The 16,220-nt window shown below is 34.9% G+C and overlaps 1 protein-coding gene and 1 long non-coding RNA gene across 2 annotated transcripts; one reads left to right on the top strand and one right to left on the bottom strand.

Moving 5' to 3' along the window:
• Positions 1 to 223: 223 nt before the first annotated feature.
• LOC133734353 (uncharacterized) lies at positions 224 to 2,340 on the top strand. The gene is made up of 5 exons (XR_009858241.1): positions 224 to 382; positions 1,326 to 1,578; positions 1,683 to 1,719; positions 1,853 to 2,036; positions 2,190 to 2,340. It is a non-coding gene; the product is annotated as an uncharacterized LOC133734353 (long non-coding RNA).
• A 6,637-nt stretch (positions 2,341 to 8,977) lies between these two features.
• LOC133731332 (cysteine proteinase inhibitor 1-like) lies at positions 8,978 to 9,370 on the bottom strand. The gene has a single exon (XM_062158730.1). It carries the CDS (start codon positions 9,368 to 9,370, stop codon positions 8,978 to 8,980), a length of 393 nt encoding a protein of 130 aa, XP_062014714.1.
• Positions 9,371 to 16,220: the final 6,850 nt, after the last annotated feature.

The following is a 16,220-nucleotide window of genomic DNA, read 5'->3' as shown; positions in this document are numbered from 1 at the left end:
TCATCTACCGAGGCATTCTTCATTGAGCTCGGCAAGTTCGAAGCTTGGTGACCATGTAACTGGAGCTTTCTGGGCATTCTTTATCTCTGGTTCGCTCTTTCTCAATTCTTCTCATTGTTTGTGACTGATTTGGGAGATTTTGGGGCTTTTGTTGAGTTTTAGGTTTCGGGTTTTGCAAATTTTGGGGCTTAAACTAAACCATAAGCTTAAATTTCCAAACTTTGATGGACCCATTTCACCAAACGTAGCATACATGTCCTTGAGTGGTTCGCCAATGTCAAATTTTGCTTGTTTATCAACTAAAAAGCTTCACACTTTCGATGTGATTTGCTTCAAGGAAGGTGCATGCTTTTGTGTTTGAGCTTCACTGATGGCTTCGATGGTAAAGTTTTAAGCTTTGAGATGAGTTTTGATGTGGGTTTGGGTTGTTTTTATTCAGCAGTTTCTGGGTTGCTTCTGATTTTGTTCTTTACCTACTGATTGTTGGAATCTGGATTATAATTGCTCTTTTAGGAAACCTGTTTAGAATTTGTTGTTTGTTGGGTTTATTTGAGGTAGCTCTGAACTGAACTGGGGTTGTCCATACTGGTCTTGGATTTTGAATCGGCAGACATGTAGGTGTTGTTTTATATATGATATGCTCCGGTAGTGAGTGTAAAGCATGTTTCTTTTGATGTTATGTATTGAATTTGAGATCTGAAATTGTTATGTTTAAATCTGTTTCTCTTCAGAAAAAAATGCAATGAATGTTTGGTAAGTGTAGGATTGTGAAAACTATTCCTTTGGGTTACAGAATTTGGTGACTAAAGTTCTCATTGATAATTTCTAATTCTGCCCGTGGAACTCTTCCAACGAGGATTCTCATTGCTTCCGCTGAAAAAGTCAAGGGAATTGATTTCCCAGTGACTCCACTCTGCTAACTTAATGTTCTCAACTCTTACTCAAGAGTCAAGATATTGGGATCTCCTTGGAATTTCAGTGAAATAACTATCACTTGGTCTTCCTTAGAATCCTAAATCTGTTTGTTCAAACTTCTGTTACAAATTAATTTTCTATTTATGTCCGAAACACAATGCATTTTTCTTTTTTCCAGTTTGACCGACTACACTGACTTTCAGTGCTATTATGTTTAAGCTCTTCAAAAGCTGAAAAAAAAAAACTGAAAATGATGAAGATTAATGCATGCCTTTTGGGGAAAATGACCAGTCCAGACTCTTTATTTTCTTTCCCATTTGTACTGAATTATCAATTTGATACCAGCTATTCTTGGGGCATCTAAATTAGCATAATTATCTGCTTCTCAGTTTATCTCTCTCTTCTTGCAGTTAATCCATTAGCTGAGTGGGTGAGCGAGAAATTGATTTACAAATGGAACTCTGTGTCTCTTTGATTCTCTTTCTGATTTCTCTACCAGCATTTTTGGCCAAAGATGTTGGACATGCTAGCGTTGTAGTTGATGGGACAGTAGCTACTGCACAGGTTGATAACAATTTTGTCTGTGCCACTCTTGATTGGTGGAATCATGAAAAGTGCGACTACAACCACTGTCCTTAGGGATCGGCATCTGTGTTAAATTTGGTAAGCAATCAGAGATACCTGTATTTGGGTCTTCTTCATGTCAAATCGTCGGAAAATGAGTTTAAAGTTTAAACTAATACTGAATCTGGTTTTCTTTTTACCAGAGCTTGTCTCATCCTCTGATTGCCAAGTCAATTCAAGGTTTGTCTATCCGTAAATTTGTATTAATAAGATTGCATCACTTAGACTGTATTGGCTATTTAAAGTAGAGTCAAGTGTCATTGGCTAATATCTACAAACTAAATTTACTCTTCTACACGGTATTTTGATATAGCTTTCAATCAGTTGAGGATCAGAATTGGGGGTTCCTTGCAAGATCAATAATTGTATGGTGTAGGAGATTTGAAATATCCTTGCCATCCTTTCAGAAAGCAGAAGGGTGGGTTGTTTGGATTTTCTACAGGATGTTTACCTATGAGTAGATGGGATGAGCTTAACCATTTTTTCAGCAAGATGAGGTAAAATATATTACTTATGAACTTTCTTTATAGAAGCGAAAACATGGAGAAAAGAAAGTTGGACTGTTGCCCTTACATATCCTTTGCTGTTCTGAATTATGTGGTCTAGGCTTACTTGTACTGTGACTTACAATTTGTATCTCACATTTTCAGGCCCCTTGTCACATTTAGCTTGAATGCACTGTCAGGGAGGCACCACAAAGGCGCGGATGTTTGGGTTGGAGATTGGGACTCTAGCAATGCCTATGATTTTATTAATTATACAATTTCGAAGGGCTACCACATAATTATTTAGTTTCTTTATTTTGTTTTTACTCTTATAGTTATTTGATTGTTTTATTATGCTTGATTACAGGTATCAGAAGTGGGAAGGGTTGGTACTGCAGGACTTGGGAAGGTTGTGGAAGTTTTGGACACCTTTAGCAGTAGCATGACAAATTTAAACCCTAGTAGTGGTTTTACCTCTGGGGTGACAACAAAAGGGAACAAAATTTCAATTTTGGCTTTTGAAGTTGCAAACACAATTGTTAAGGGTTCAAATTTAATGCAATCCCTTTCAAAGGATAACATCAAACATTTGAAAGAGGTTGTGCTTCCATCTGAAGGGGTACAGAATTCAATATCGAGAGATATGGATGAACTCCTGAGAACTGCTGCAGCTGACAAGGGGTTGGTAGTGAAACTTTTCCATCTATACTTTTTTGGATGTTTAGAAAAGCTGTATTTGTTATTACCATCAATCTTTAAATAATAACATATGAAGGTTGGAGAATAATTTATGGTTTTATTGTCAAATCCTGGCAGAGAAGAACTTAGTGTCTTTTCGGGAGAAGTTGTGCGTTTCGGATATCATTGTAAAGATCCTCAGTGGAACAATTTGGATTGCTACTTTGAGAAGTAATCCTAACAAATCTTGTTTGTTTTCGTAGTGTATACTCAATTTAATCCATGTCAAATTCTGAGGATCACCTGTGCTATATTTAGATTGGGTTCAGAACTTACACCTCAAAGGCAATTGAAGGAGGATGCAGAAAAAGTGATGCAACAATTGATGGCCTTAGTCCAGTATACAACTGTAAGTTAATGCATGTATAGAGAATGTTGTGTCTCAGTCTCATTTGCGTCCATTAGTGACTTATCTTAGAGTTCATGTAACAACATTCACCATGTTATTCTAGAGATTTTTTTTATTTTCTTTTCTTTTTTTCTTAGTATATTCTTTCTGTTGAGAAAAATGAATTGGTATACGATTGTCATAGGATTGATTTTACCTCTAGTTTTATAATTATCATTCATCATTCGTATGTTATTTCTTTGTGAAATCTGATTTGTCTGAATATATAACAAGGGGAAGAAGCTGAATGAAATTCATTGGTAATTCATAGATGCAGATGAATCTTTGTAAGTTGGTCTGAATAAAAATTGACTAGTTTCCCCTAGATAAGCAATTATAAAATCCATGTCAAATTGGTTTTTTGTTACACGTCTGTTATCAAATATTCAGTAAATCTGCCTTAAAAGGTTGGTATAAAGCTTGTTGTTACAGTAGTGAATTGTATCATTGTTGAACCGCATCATAATGCTGCATGATTAAATTTAGATTTTTTTACAAAGGATATACTGCTCTGCATTCCTGCAATGCATTGAGTATCGTTTTAGTAGACATTCCTCATTCACTAACTATCAAATCAAATGCAAACTCAAATAGTCAATACTTGTAGATGTTGAATAGAGAGAGTGTGGGCATTTCTTTTGGTTAATTTCCACACTCTAGGATATCCTAATAAACTTAAATTTTCTTCCTCACCTATAGCAGCTGTACTTTTCATTCTACAAGATCACCTTATGCCCTTGATAATTCCAGTATGAAAGAATGAGTAGCACAAACACTACTAGAATTTTGCTCAACAGATCCATGGGCCATTTCTCGTTGTTGTACCATTATCTACTTTGTCAAATTGGGCAAAAGAATTTAGGAAATGGCTTCCTGATCTGAATGTTATAGTGTATGTTGGTACCCGTGCAAGCCGAGAAGTAAACTGAGCTTTCTTGTACATGTCACAAAGTTCATATATGGTTAGCGTTTGATAATATGATTTTACTTGCATTGTTAGTTCAAAAATAGTTAAAGCTCCCAAATTGTACTCATCATATCTAGTTTCTTGTGCCTATTGAATAAATATTTCTATAGCTAGTATGCTGGTCAGCTCTCTGCTTTCAATGTGGAACTTTAATTACTCAACAGTGATCTTAAAATGAACTCTCTCTCCTTCAGCCCTCCTTTTATTGAGTGCACTTTTTTGAGTTCCTTTTTTACCATATGGTAGGCTAAAGTGCCTCCTAAGGTACAAGTTTTTGCTTGGGGCTGTTGCTCACAAGAAAGTTATACTTGTGAGGTCAACAGCAAAGCCCTTCTGTTTGACTTTGGCCACTTGAAAGAAAGAGGCAGTTGAGGGTATTGGTAACATTTTCCTTCATTTTCTAGTGGTGTTGAGATTGGATAGAAGTGTCTGCTGCTATGGTACGGTGAATGTGGTTCCCTCAGCTGGGGTATTTGGTGTGGAGTGATTGATCATGTGTTTTAATGTTGCCATTGTGTATGGAGTAACTGTATTTTTATCTTCTGGTGTAGTGACCATGGTCAAATGAGTACTTGCTTTTAATTTTGTTAGGGTCAATACAGTTGCCCTGCATCTCACCATGAATATTCATCTTTGATCGCAAATTTATGTCTTTGGATTCAATGGTGCCAGTCTCTGTCTGTATTACAGCAAATATATTCATGCAATCTGTCTGTGCCTAGTTTTTTTATAGTAACTTGTTCAGCATTGCTGACCTTTGACTCGATTAATCATAATTAAGGACTTAAATATCCCAGAAAGGTATAGTTAAGTTAACCAACAGATTGTGTTATGGATGCTAGGATAGGAATGTCTTGTAAGCTCAATGTCTTTTTGTCTTTCCCTTTCCTTTCCTTTCTTTCCTTCTGTTTTTCTTGTTATAGCTAATTGTTCATTTCATTTTATTTGCAGGTGAAAACAGAAGAACAAATGGGATATAAGTATGGCGAGGCTTGCTTTCGTTTATGTTTCTAGTATTATGTACCATTTAGACTTAAATTTTTGTTTTATTTGGACATGTTATGCATAGAAATACTTGGGATGTTGTTATGTACTTTGAGCATCAATATTAATCAAAATTTATTTACTTACGATATGTATTCTCATTAGATTTCCTAGCAATAGTTACAAATCAGTTTATAACTATAAAAAAGAAGTCATATAAGAACTAATACATCAGTTCTAAAAGAAAAAATTGATGTCCCATTAGCCAGTGGATAACAAAATATTAAGTAAGAAACGATGTAACACAACCCAATGAACATCGACTTATTAAGTAAGAAACGATGTAAAACAACCCAATGGACATTGAGTTATTAAGTAAGAAACGATGTAAAACAACGCAATGGACATCGACATTGTGTAAGAAACGATGTAAAACAAATCAATGGACATCGATTTATTAAAAGAAAAACGATGTTTAGTATAAGTATGAACATCGGTGCCAACCTCAAAAACTGATGTTTAATAGAAAAATGGACATCACTTCATAAAAGGAAACGATGTTTAATAGAATAATGAACATCGGTCGTGTAATACAAAAGAATGTAGATTCAATCTTAAATAGTGTAATATATGGCAAGTACCCATAAAGCTTATAAACAGCATGCAAACTTAAAAAACACCGATGTGTAAGAGAATATAACACATCGTTTCTAGAATGAGTAACGATGTTAAAATTAATACTAGTGCTGTTGGACCTATATTTCGTTAAGCATTAAATGCATAAATATGAAGGTTTAACAATATCTAAAAACACCAATTTGTGATCATAATAGCAGTTTAACATTGATTCTGGAACATAATCCGATGTTTATTATGATATGGGACATCGGTTTTTAACCGATGTCTATTTTTTTCCGATCTTTTACATCACCCACTAACACATGTGTACAAATTTTTTTTTACATCGGTTTCTGGCCGATGTATATGAGGAAAATTCTAGTAGTGGTAAGAAATACATAATCAATTATTGTCATTATGTGATCTGTGAGAGTGATAGACGTTACTGAAAGCTTGAAGAAGAAGAAAGATGCAGAGGAAATAGAGAGGCTATACTGTTGTATCGATCGGATCAAATGAAATGTTACAACAGCAGGCTTAGAGCAAGTTCACCCGATTTGGTCAGATAATATTCACTGTATTTTTATGTTTATTTTCACCCTCTGAGCTATTGACACAATTACTGACTTGGGTCAGTATGGGTCACTTTCGTGACCTACAAACTGACCCAGTGGGTGAAAATAAACATCAAAATGTAGTGAATAGTAACTGACCTAGTGACCCAACGAGTGAACTTGCTCTTATATAGTTTTGGACATGTGTACAATAGCTGTATATTTGGTAAAAAAAAAAACTATAAATTTTTACTACCATCTGTTAACAGTTACATTGGTATGAAATCAATTATTAGCTAGGTTAGCTAGATAGTAACTTCCCGTCCTACTGTTTGAGTTATAAGCAATTGCTAGAGTATGTAGGTCCCGAAATTTGAGAATGGAACTTTTATCCGTTCACTACTAGCAAAACAATCAATGCACACTGATTTTAATCATACTGATTTATATGAGCTACAGATATCAGTATAAATGATTATTTTAGACAGATATTCGTATGAAGGATTAACTGACACAGATATCTGTATCTAATATGCTAAATTGGGACCACATGAATAGTTATTATAATTGTATGTACAGATATGTGTGTGAATAAAGAAGACCCACAGATATGTGTGAAAGATGTCAAATTAATATTTGTTAACTCACACTGATATCTATGACTATAACTATATACACTGAAATCTGTATGTAATAAAATTAATAAATTGAGATTTCAATCGTGAAAAATTGTGTTTATAGATCTCTGTGTAAATAAGAGAATATTCACTGATATCTGTGTGAAAATATGGACTGATATCCGTGTGATTAAGATAATATTCACTGATATCCGTTTGAAATCATTTTCACTGATATCCGTGTGATAACACTCACTGACATCCGTGTGAATAAGATAATTTTTACTGATATCCGTGTGATTAAGATAATATTAATTCACTGATATCTGTTTGAAAACACTCACTAACATCCGTGTGAAAACACTCACTGACATCCGTGTGAATAAGATAATTTTTACTGATATCCGTGTGATTAAGATAATATTAATTCACTGATATCTGTTTGAAATCATTTTCACTGATATCCGTGTGAAAACACTCACTAACATCCGTGTGAATAAGATAATTTTTACTGATATCCGTGTGAATAAGATCATTTTCACTATCTTCCTCTCTTCAATTAAGAGTAGTATTATCGTATCTCTAGGCTTCGTTTCTCTTTACCAAGGATTAAATACTTTTCTTTTTGTATAAGTCTCCAGATTCTTTTGATCTTATTTATTATGCGACTCGATGAATGTTGTTATCAGAAGAAGAGAAAAAAAAAACTGAGCCATTCTAGCCGATCTTCTTCTCTCATACATCCATTTCAACAATCACACCTAAAAATCCTAGCTATCTTCCCATTCATTTACAATTACGCACACAGTATAAGACATTTCCATAAACACCAGCCTCCTTTAGCCACCATCGATTTCAGATCTGGATCGAAAACGACATCGCATCCCCAACGGAAGCTCCATGGCTTGAGATATCTGCTCCTTCGCCATAGCTGCTGAGTTCTCGTTGTTTCTGTCTTTTCTGAGATCTCAGATCTGGGATCTCTCATACATATCTCAAATTTCAGATCCGTTCCCAAATCTCAAATCACTTCTATGGCACTATTAGTTTCTCTAGCCTCGGCATTGAGCGATGTTTTAGCTGCTGATATGATCTTGGTAATGGCTTTTGATCTCAAGTAAGGGAGGAGCTCGGATTGAAGTTTTTCTTTTTGATTTTAACAAAAAATTATTTTTTTGTCAATCATGTTTAATCTTACTTTGAATTTAATTGTTTTGTTATATTGATCTTTTTTCAGGTTTGGTTATGGTTTATCATGTGGGATAATGAATAAGATGAACTGAGATATCTTGAGTGTTCTTGGGGTGGATACTGCTGCATATATGGCAGACGTGATTTTGGGAAGGAAGACTTGCAAGACAATTGCAGATTGGGAGAGTGATGACTAGTTCATTATAATTACCATTAAATTAGAACAAGAAACCAAATTATTAATTATTAGTATTTACCATAAAAATATGGAAATATGTTAAATTAATATTTCAAGCATTCATTCACACTGATTTTTTCTTTGGTCGAAATTCACACTGATTTTGATATGATGGTAAAAAAATAAATGAGAATCTTGAAATATGAGTGGGTCCCATAGAAAACACAAACACAGACTTTTTTATCTGTGTGCAAAGGCCAATGGCCACCCCCCTCAAATGGGACAGAAATCTAATCTGTGAGTGTAGGGTGGCCAATGACTATCCCACACAGATTTCAGTGAGTAATGCGATTAATACATACTGATTAAAATCAGTGTCTAATAGCCTTTTTACTAGTAGTGGTTCTTGCGGCTAGGAGGTGCAGTTTTGTGATCAAAATTCTACAAAAGCATCTCCGAGACACAGTTCCCTCTAAATTATCAATTTGCAGAAAATAGAAAAATGAATAATAGAGCTTCAGCTCGACACAAAACTAACCGTTAATTATATGTAACATAATAACATATGCATCCAGGATTGTTCCAGGCTCAATTTCCTTCTTCTTCTTTTTTTTTTTAAACGGGCTCAATTTCTTTATTACAGCTAAAACGGATAACATCATAGCAAAAGAAATGAACACCCCCACTACCAATTTATTGCGAAATATGTCACCAAGTTTTAGGTTTTAACCTCATGAAAGGAGGTCATTTTCCTAAACTTTAGCCAAACCTTCTCCCAGACAACACACTCATAATTCACTGTGGAGATGGGGTAGGAGGACTCATCCTTGACCGCGACGATAAGCTTATAATTTTGTCCCGCTGCAACCTGACTCTCACCTCGAACCACGCTCTGAAACACCAGCTTCTTCCGTAGTTCCTTGTTGAGCTCGGAGACAGCAAACTCCGCGATCTCTATCACATGAGGGTTGTGGATGTCCTCAATGGGGTGATAAGCGCCGTAGTTAGGATTGTCATCGGGGTCGGCGAGCAGGAGGTGACTCAGGTGAGCAAAGAGGCCGGCCAGAAGGAGGAAAGTAAAGAGGTCGAACGAGAAAACACGTTTCGTCATGGTTTCGTGTTTTTTTGGTTCAGTTTCTTCTTTCACTGGCACATTATCAGTAATTATATATAGGCAATAACGAGCTTGCCACCTGTTTCAAATTTTCTGCGTGGCTAAAAGAGGCTGTGAATTTTCGTGTGCGGAAACTAGAGGTTGCCTTTCCACTTGGCAAACACAGTCTTAGCCCTTCCGTTATCTAGCCCTAAAAAACTAGTTCTACTTTTCCACTTACAGTTACGCTTACGGTGTGAGACTCATGTGAGTTTGATAATGTCCCATTCAGGGTTATTTAAGCTCTATGAAGTATATGAAATGTAGATAATTAACCATTATTTCATGACTCACTGAAAGCTACTGATCATTACTACATAAACTCATAAAGGAGCAAGGAAATTTTATCGTGCGTATCAATATAGAAACCCAATTTCAAATTGTAACGTTCCAATGCTCTAACAGCAAGCTTAATTTGCATGCATTTATTGCCAAACCCAATTTCACAAGGTTAATATGGAATGTTAGTAATGACCTAGTAATTGAGTTCCCAACTTCAACTCATAAGCATATTACCAACTTTAATCAAAGTTTTCGGTTTCAAAATTGAGTTACTAATTATCAATCAAAATTTTTAGTATTTAATAGTTTCTACCAAATTCGATATTTAGACTTTCGATATTACCAACTTTACAACAAATATTTATTTAAAATATAATTAGATTAGTTGGATTTAGTGTCGAGGTTGGGTGGTTAGTGTCATGAGTTCTGGCGAATGGTTTGGATTGGACAGCTGGTTTAGGGTTAACAGGACCCAGTCTGCCGGCTTTTGGCCGTGCTCTTTTTTACCAGCCTGTGCTGAGGTTTCCGGGAGATCCTGGGATGGCCCACCCAATAGATATTGTGGTTTGATCCCATCCCCGTCACTGCTGTCTATTATGGTCTTGCTAACCCGATTAGCCATCCAACTCCGCATTCGTCGTTGAAATCATTGACATATCAGTGTAGTGTCTTAAGAGTAAGTATGCGTAGTACTAGTCACTTGCAACTTTACTCGATTGTAAACCCGTGTTTGGGTGCTGTAATTGTGGCATTGTTGTAATTGCAGTTTTAATGAATGATATTTCACTTGATCAAAAAAATATATATATATATATATAATTAGATTAGAATGAACAATACTAGCTTTAATTTGTTTTTTAATTTTATAAATTATCATAAACTTCGTATTCATCTATTTATTTTTTTTGCACATATGACATATAGTTTTATCCATTATTCAATAGTACCCTATAATATATGACCTGTAATTCTAAGTTCTTAAAAATATCTATACTATTAATCCAGTAGCATGTTATCTCCTTCAAGCGCTTTACCACATCGATGGTCTGCGGTTGCATGGCTTCCATGAAAAATTTCCAGTCTTCCTCACTATAACAAAAATCCACAAACCACTCAATTTGAGACACACATGGGAGAATAGTCACTTTGGTCACTCAACTATGACTCATTCGACACTTTGGTCACTCAAGTTTCAAATATATCACTTTTGGTCACTCAAGTATTACACTGTCATTCACAAAAGTTACTTTGTTGTGAGAAAAAATGCCCCTTGGGTAAGGACTAAAATATCGAGTTTCGAGGAAATATCGATGGTCCCGGAAATGGAAATTTCGACGGAAATATCGAGGAAATATCGATTTCGATAAATATTTGAAAAAAAAACAACGGAAATCTATATAAAAATATGGAAATTTGAAATGAAGCTTTAAGAAATGCTTATTTGATCAATTATCTCTTGTATTTATATCAATAAAATGTTGAGCAAACTCATTGCATATGGATTTGTAGTGAAATCAGATAAATTCATATGCGCTGACAAAATAAATTTTTTTGACATTTAACTTAATACATCTCAATTCTCAACTTTTGTTGTTATATGGATTGGAACACAATTTGAAACATGAAATTACACCTATAGTCTTTTATACATCCTAGTTTATGTGTAATATAGTCGAAAATAATACGCATTTTATTACGTCTATTTACCGAAACTTGTTAATGTAAAGAGTTTTTCTATTGGAACCTCCAAATTTACTCACTTGACCTTTATGCTTTTTACACCTCTTATCAAATTTTCAAATACTAAATTTACTCACTAAACCTCACTAAACTTCCTCAAATAACCTCACTCATATAATTTGCAAACAAATTATTATCTTTAAAATAAAAAATTTAGTCATTTCAATAATGATTTAATCACTCTATAAATCTTAACTAAATATACATTTCTTAATCAAACGAGTTTTAAAAATTAATGTCTAATCAATAAGAAAATGCCATGAATTATTCTTTTTTATTTATTTATTTATTTTCTATTTTAGCTGTGCAAAAAAAAATGAAAAAATCATTTGTTTTTATTCTCAAAAACAAATTTAATGTTTTTTTTTTTCTGTATTTTTTGTACCACATGATTAATTATTTAAATATTTTTAGTTTTTTTTTAAATGCTAGTTTTTTTTTTTTCAAATATAATGGATTGACTTAGATTTAGGTCATAAATCATAAGAGGATTCATTTTGTTTTCCCTCACCAATATGCGTTCAACATATATATCATACATTTTCGCTCAAAAAAAAAAACATATATATCATACATTTTTATGTCACATGATCTTAATCATATTTTTAATTCTTATTAAATATATATGAATGCTTTAATGAGTATGTAGTGAAATTGGAAAATGAAAATAGATAAGGAAAATAATAAAAAATACAATCTAATATTATTGAATTGGAAAGTCTATATAAAATATTTTAGTATAATTATTGTCCGTAATAGTCATTTTATAGTAGGTTATATATGTCATTTAATAATTCATAATAGAGTGAGGTCAAGTAAGCAGATTTAGAGGTCTCAATAGAAACTCTCTAATGTAAAACTAATCTAATTAGAATGAAAGACAGGTTTAATCACACATTTTCATTTATTTTTACAGAGATAAATAATTGTTTGGCTAATATGGTTTTTATTTTTTGGTCAAAATTTGACCAAGAAATTTGGGTTTTGTTAATTGTTAGAAGCTTTAACTAATTTAATTTCGTTTTGGAAATATGGAGTATGAGTGTGATAAGATCTTAGCTAAGTAAGAAACTAACAGGATGGTAAGCAAAGAAAGAAAGAGCTGATGGTTTAAATATAATCCAAGGTGCATGCATATTGAGCGTCAGTTTGGTTGGAATGGTAAAAGCTTTCAACTTATTTGGTGCTGGCACAGGTTCGAAACCCAGCCTTGAAATTTTGGTTGGTTTATTTTCTGAAAAAATGCTAATATCTCGGCAAAGTTCCCGATATTATCGGAATTTTTTAGATATTGGCGATATTTTCTCGAAATTATTGGGATTTCGTCGATATTGGCGAGATTTCGAGAAATTTCAATAAAATCTCACAAAATTTAATTGGGAGGTAACTAAAATATCGCCATGTGAAAAAAAACGAAATTTTCGCCGATATTTCGGCGATAATTTCGATTTTTAAGTCCTTGCCCTTGGGTGACTTTTGTAAATGACAGTGTAATATTTGAGTGACCAAAGTGATATATTTGAAACTGGAGTGACCAAAGTGTCGAATGAGTCATAGTTGAGTGACCATTTGTGGAATTCTCCCTAACACACATATATAGAAACACAGGGAGTTGCATAGTTTGTTAGCGAGTGATAAATACCTCAAACTTCAGTTTTGGCGAGTTCTATAAGAGTGAGGAAGGCTCCATTTAAGCAGTAGTTCTTCGCAATTGGAACCTTGGCTGGCCGTTGTTGTTCTGTCTAAACTCTAAACCAAGTCTCTTCTTTTCCACTTGATCTAAGAGACTAGGACGAGGCTTAGACTTAAGGATCCTGTTTGGCTCCAAAACTAGTCTGGGTAGCAAACTGTCTCTTTTGAGTGCGTGAGCGTGCTAACACCGTGCGGTGTAGTCGTCGGGGCATCCCTTGACCTGACTTCTAAACCAAACGTTGTGGACGAGGAGAGCACCAACCTCGTCACCAGGTTTCTTTCTATGCCTTTTGGAAAATGACTTTCGCCTTACGGATAAGGACTTGTGGTGTGATCTCTTGCGTTCACCAAATCGATACTTAACGTTGTAGGTTAAGCAGAGCAATCACTGGGAAGTAGGAGAAAGCACGGGTACTGCGAGGGCGTTACCCTTGCTTCGTTGGTTTCAACTAGTTTGAAGGTAGGTTTGCTCCGGAGAGACTTTGGGTAATCTAAGAGATTAGTTGATTGAGAGATTGATGTTTTTTTGTCCTTTGAAACCCAGTATTTATAATAGGGTTTCAACTGTTCCTTGCCATAGAAGGATTATTGATCGAAGATTCTTATGGCATGTTTACTTACTTGGAATGGAAAATAATCATGAATCGGAGACAAGTGGAATGAGAGAATAAATGAATCGGTATTGATTCCGGAGGAATGATTCCTAAACCCATCTCCCCCCTTCGTAATCGAATTCCTGAGTATTCAGGAATCGATTCCTGATAAATAGGTGGGACCTACACCAATTCTCATTCCTTCATGTGTTAGTAAACACAGGAATTCTTTTATCTGGAATCATTCTGATTCCTTTATGTGTTGGTAAACACAAGGGTATTTTTACTCTGTAATCATTACATTCCATTCCATTCCATTCCAAGTAAGTAAACGTGCCCTTAATTGGTCTCTGCTACTCATGAAAACGAGAGCTTCTTACGGACTCCGGAATGGGCGAAACTGTAACCCAAACCCAAGTAGACTCATTTTTGAGCCGCAGGTGTCAGCCCGCTGTGCTCAATCCTCTTAAAAGATATTACCAAAATTACTTTTGGGCTCAATCAGTTCCTAAAACTTCCTGATAGTTCCATCTGGAACTCTCCGACTGAAAGTTGGAAGAGAAAGCAAAGGCGGCTACTAGAGTTTCCATTGGAGGACCTTTCCGACTGAAAGTTGGAAAAAGAAGAAAGCTAGGGGACCCCGTGTGTGGGCCTGGGCGGCCTAGCCTTGAGGCTTGTTATCAGATTTGGTGGGATAAGGTTTCGATGCCCAATTACTTCAGTGTCTTGATAAAAACGTTTTATACGGAATATCAAAAACGCTTCTAACCAAGACAGACCTCTAATCTATTGCATGTGTTCGTGTACTCGTCTATCCAAAAGTGAGGTTCTGTGGGAAATGATCCAATTCTTTATATGCAAGAAAATTTGTTTTCCCTTAGTTATTGCAATAACTCTCTGCAAACGATTATATGTAGGGATAGAAAGTTCGTTAATTACTTTGTTATAAAGGTCATTGCTGCAGAGTTTCGGTTGTTGAAAACAATCTCCGATCTTAATAACTAGGTGACAAAATAATCCTTAGATTGTCATCTGAGATCGGCAATAAAGCAAATTTCAACCGCAAATGTAATAGTGTGAATCAACTCTCACCATATGCATGGTGGCTAGTTGGCTACAATGCCAGGCCAACGTACGATTATTGATCTAGACTTTCTGAGTTCAAACCATATTTGGTAGGTTATTCTGTGTCAGGATGCAAAGTCAATATTCATGCAAGTTGAGAAGAAACCTTTCCAATTGGTCAACTATTGTAAAATTTTGGTGAGATGTTCACATCTAAGGGAGGTTAACTTAATCTCCCGACAATTTAGTTGCTCTACTAAATTCCTAAAACAAATCTTGTCCCAATTGTAACCATTTTCTTCTTGATGCTGGATCAAGAAAGTTAGGTTCTGCCTCTGTATCTAGTGCCGAAGGAAACGCCCTTAGAGATGGCCTATACCATGCTTTCATGTTGGACTGTAAGAAATTCATTGTGGAAGGGGATTCTAAACTGTTAATAGATGCCGTCAGCAAAAAGGATCCCTTACCTTGGCATCTCCTAACATTTGTAAGAGTCTAAGAGATATCCTCAACCTTGCGGTCAATTTTGACGACATTCGATTCAGCCACATTCCTCGAGAGGCCAACTTTGTTGCCGATGCAATTGCTAATCAAGGCCATAATTTGAATAGTCCAGTTACATGGAGGGAAAAGCTGCATTTATCTGCTCTTTCAGCATTTAATTTTGACAACCTTAGTCTTGATTATAGTACTAGTTTCAACTTGTAATTTTCCTTTTTCTCCTCAAAAAAAAAAAACAAAAACAAAAACAAAAAAACAAACATTTTCTTCCTAACTTGGTAAAACAAATCCACTAAAAACAACTTGAGGGTTGGGAACGTGGTCATCTTTGATAACACTATTCAGAAGAACACAAGCACACAAGGCCAGAACTTTAATTTGCCAAAACCCATGAAAACCCAAACAGAAAAGAATTAGATTTCTGACTCGTTTGCCAAACCCATAAATCCCCAAATAAAAAAGAACTATAATGCAACTTTCTCCGCAATTCCTCAGCCTGAATCCCAAAAAAAAATAGAAAAAGTGCTACTTGGTAGAACTTATCCTTCTCATATAATATAGTTTGATAAAATTAGGAATCAAATAGTTTATATCTTTGTTGGTACTTCAAATATTTTATACATAGCTTAGTCGTTTCTGAATAAATCAGTTGAATCTAGCAAAACATCCAAAGTTATATTCATTCAAAAATATGATTGGAAAGTCCATGAGACAAAACCTGATGTGTAAAGTAAGGGCCACTTATAGAGTTGTAGATGACTAAGCAAGAGATTTGATATGTATGTTCTCACAGAAAGTCTTTCTAGTAAATCATTGGCTCAAAACGTTGAGCTGCATTTCTGTAATTCTGTTGTTTAATTTAAGGTCGCTATCTTGATATGTCAAAGGGGTAAGGAAATTAAGTAGTTGAAGGCAACACACATTGGCTGGGTGGC

The sequence above is a fragment of the Rosa rugosa genome, chromosome 2, assembly GCF_958449725.1.
Source record: "Rosa rugosa chromosome 2, drRosRugo1.1, whole genome shotgun sequence".
NCBI lineage: Eukaryota > Viridiplantae > Streptophyta > Magnoliopsida > Rosales > Rosaceae > Rosa > Rosa rugosa.
Note: the sequence above shows the minus strand (reverse complement) of the source record. Positions and strands in the feature narration are given on the sequence as shown.

Bases quoted from the DNA above. Each gene is read 5' to 3' on its own strand.
- LOC133731332 (XM_062158730.1), bottom strand. From the start codon at position 9,370: ATGACGAAACGTGTTTTCTCGTTCGACCTCTTTACTTTCCTCCTTCTG.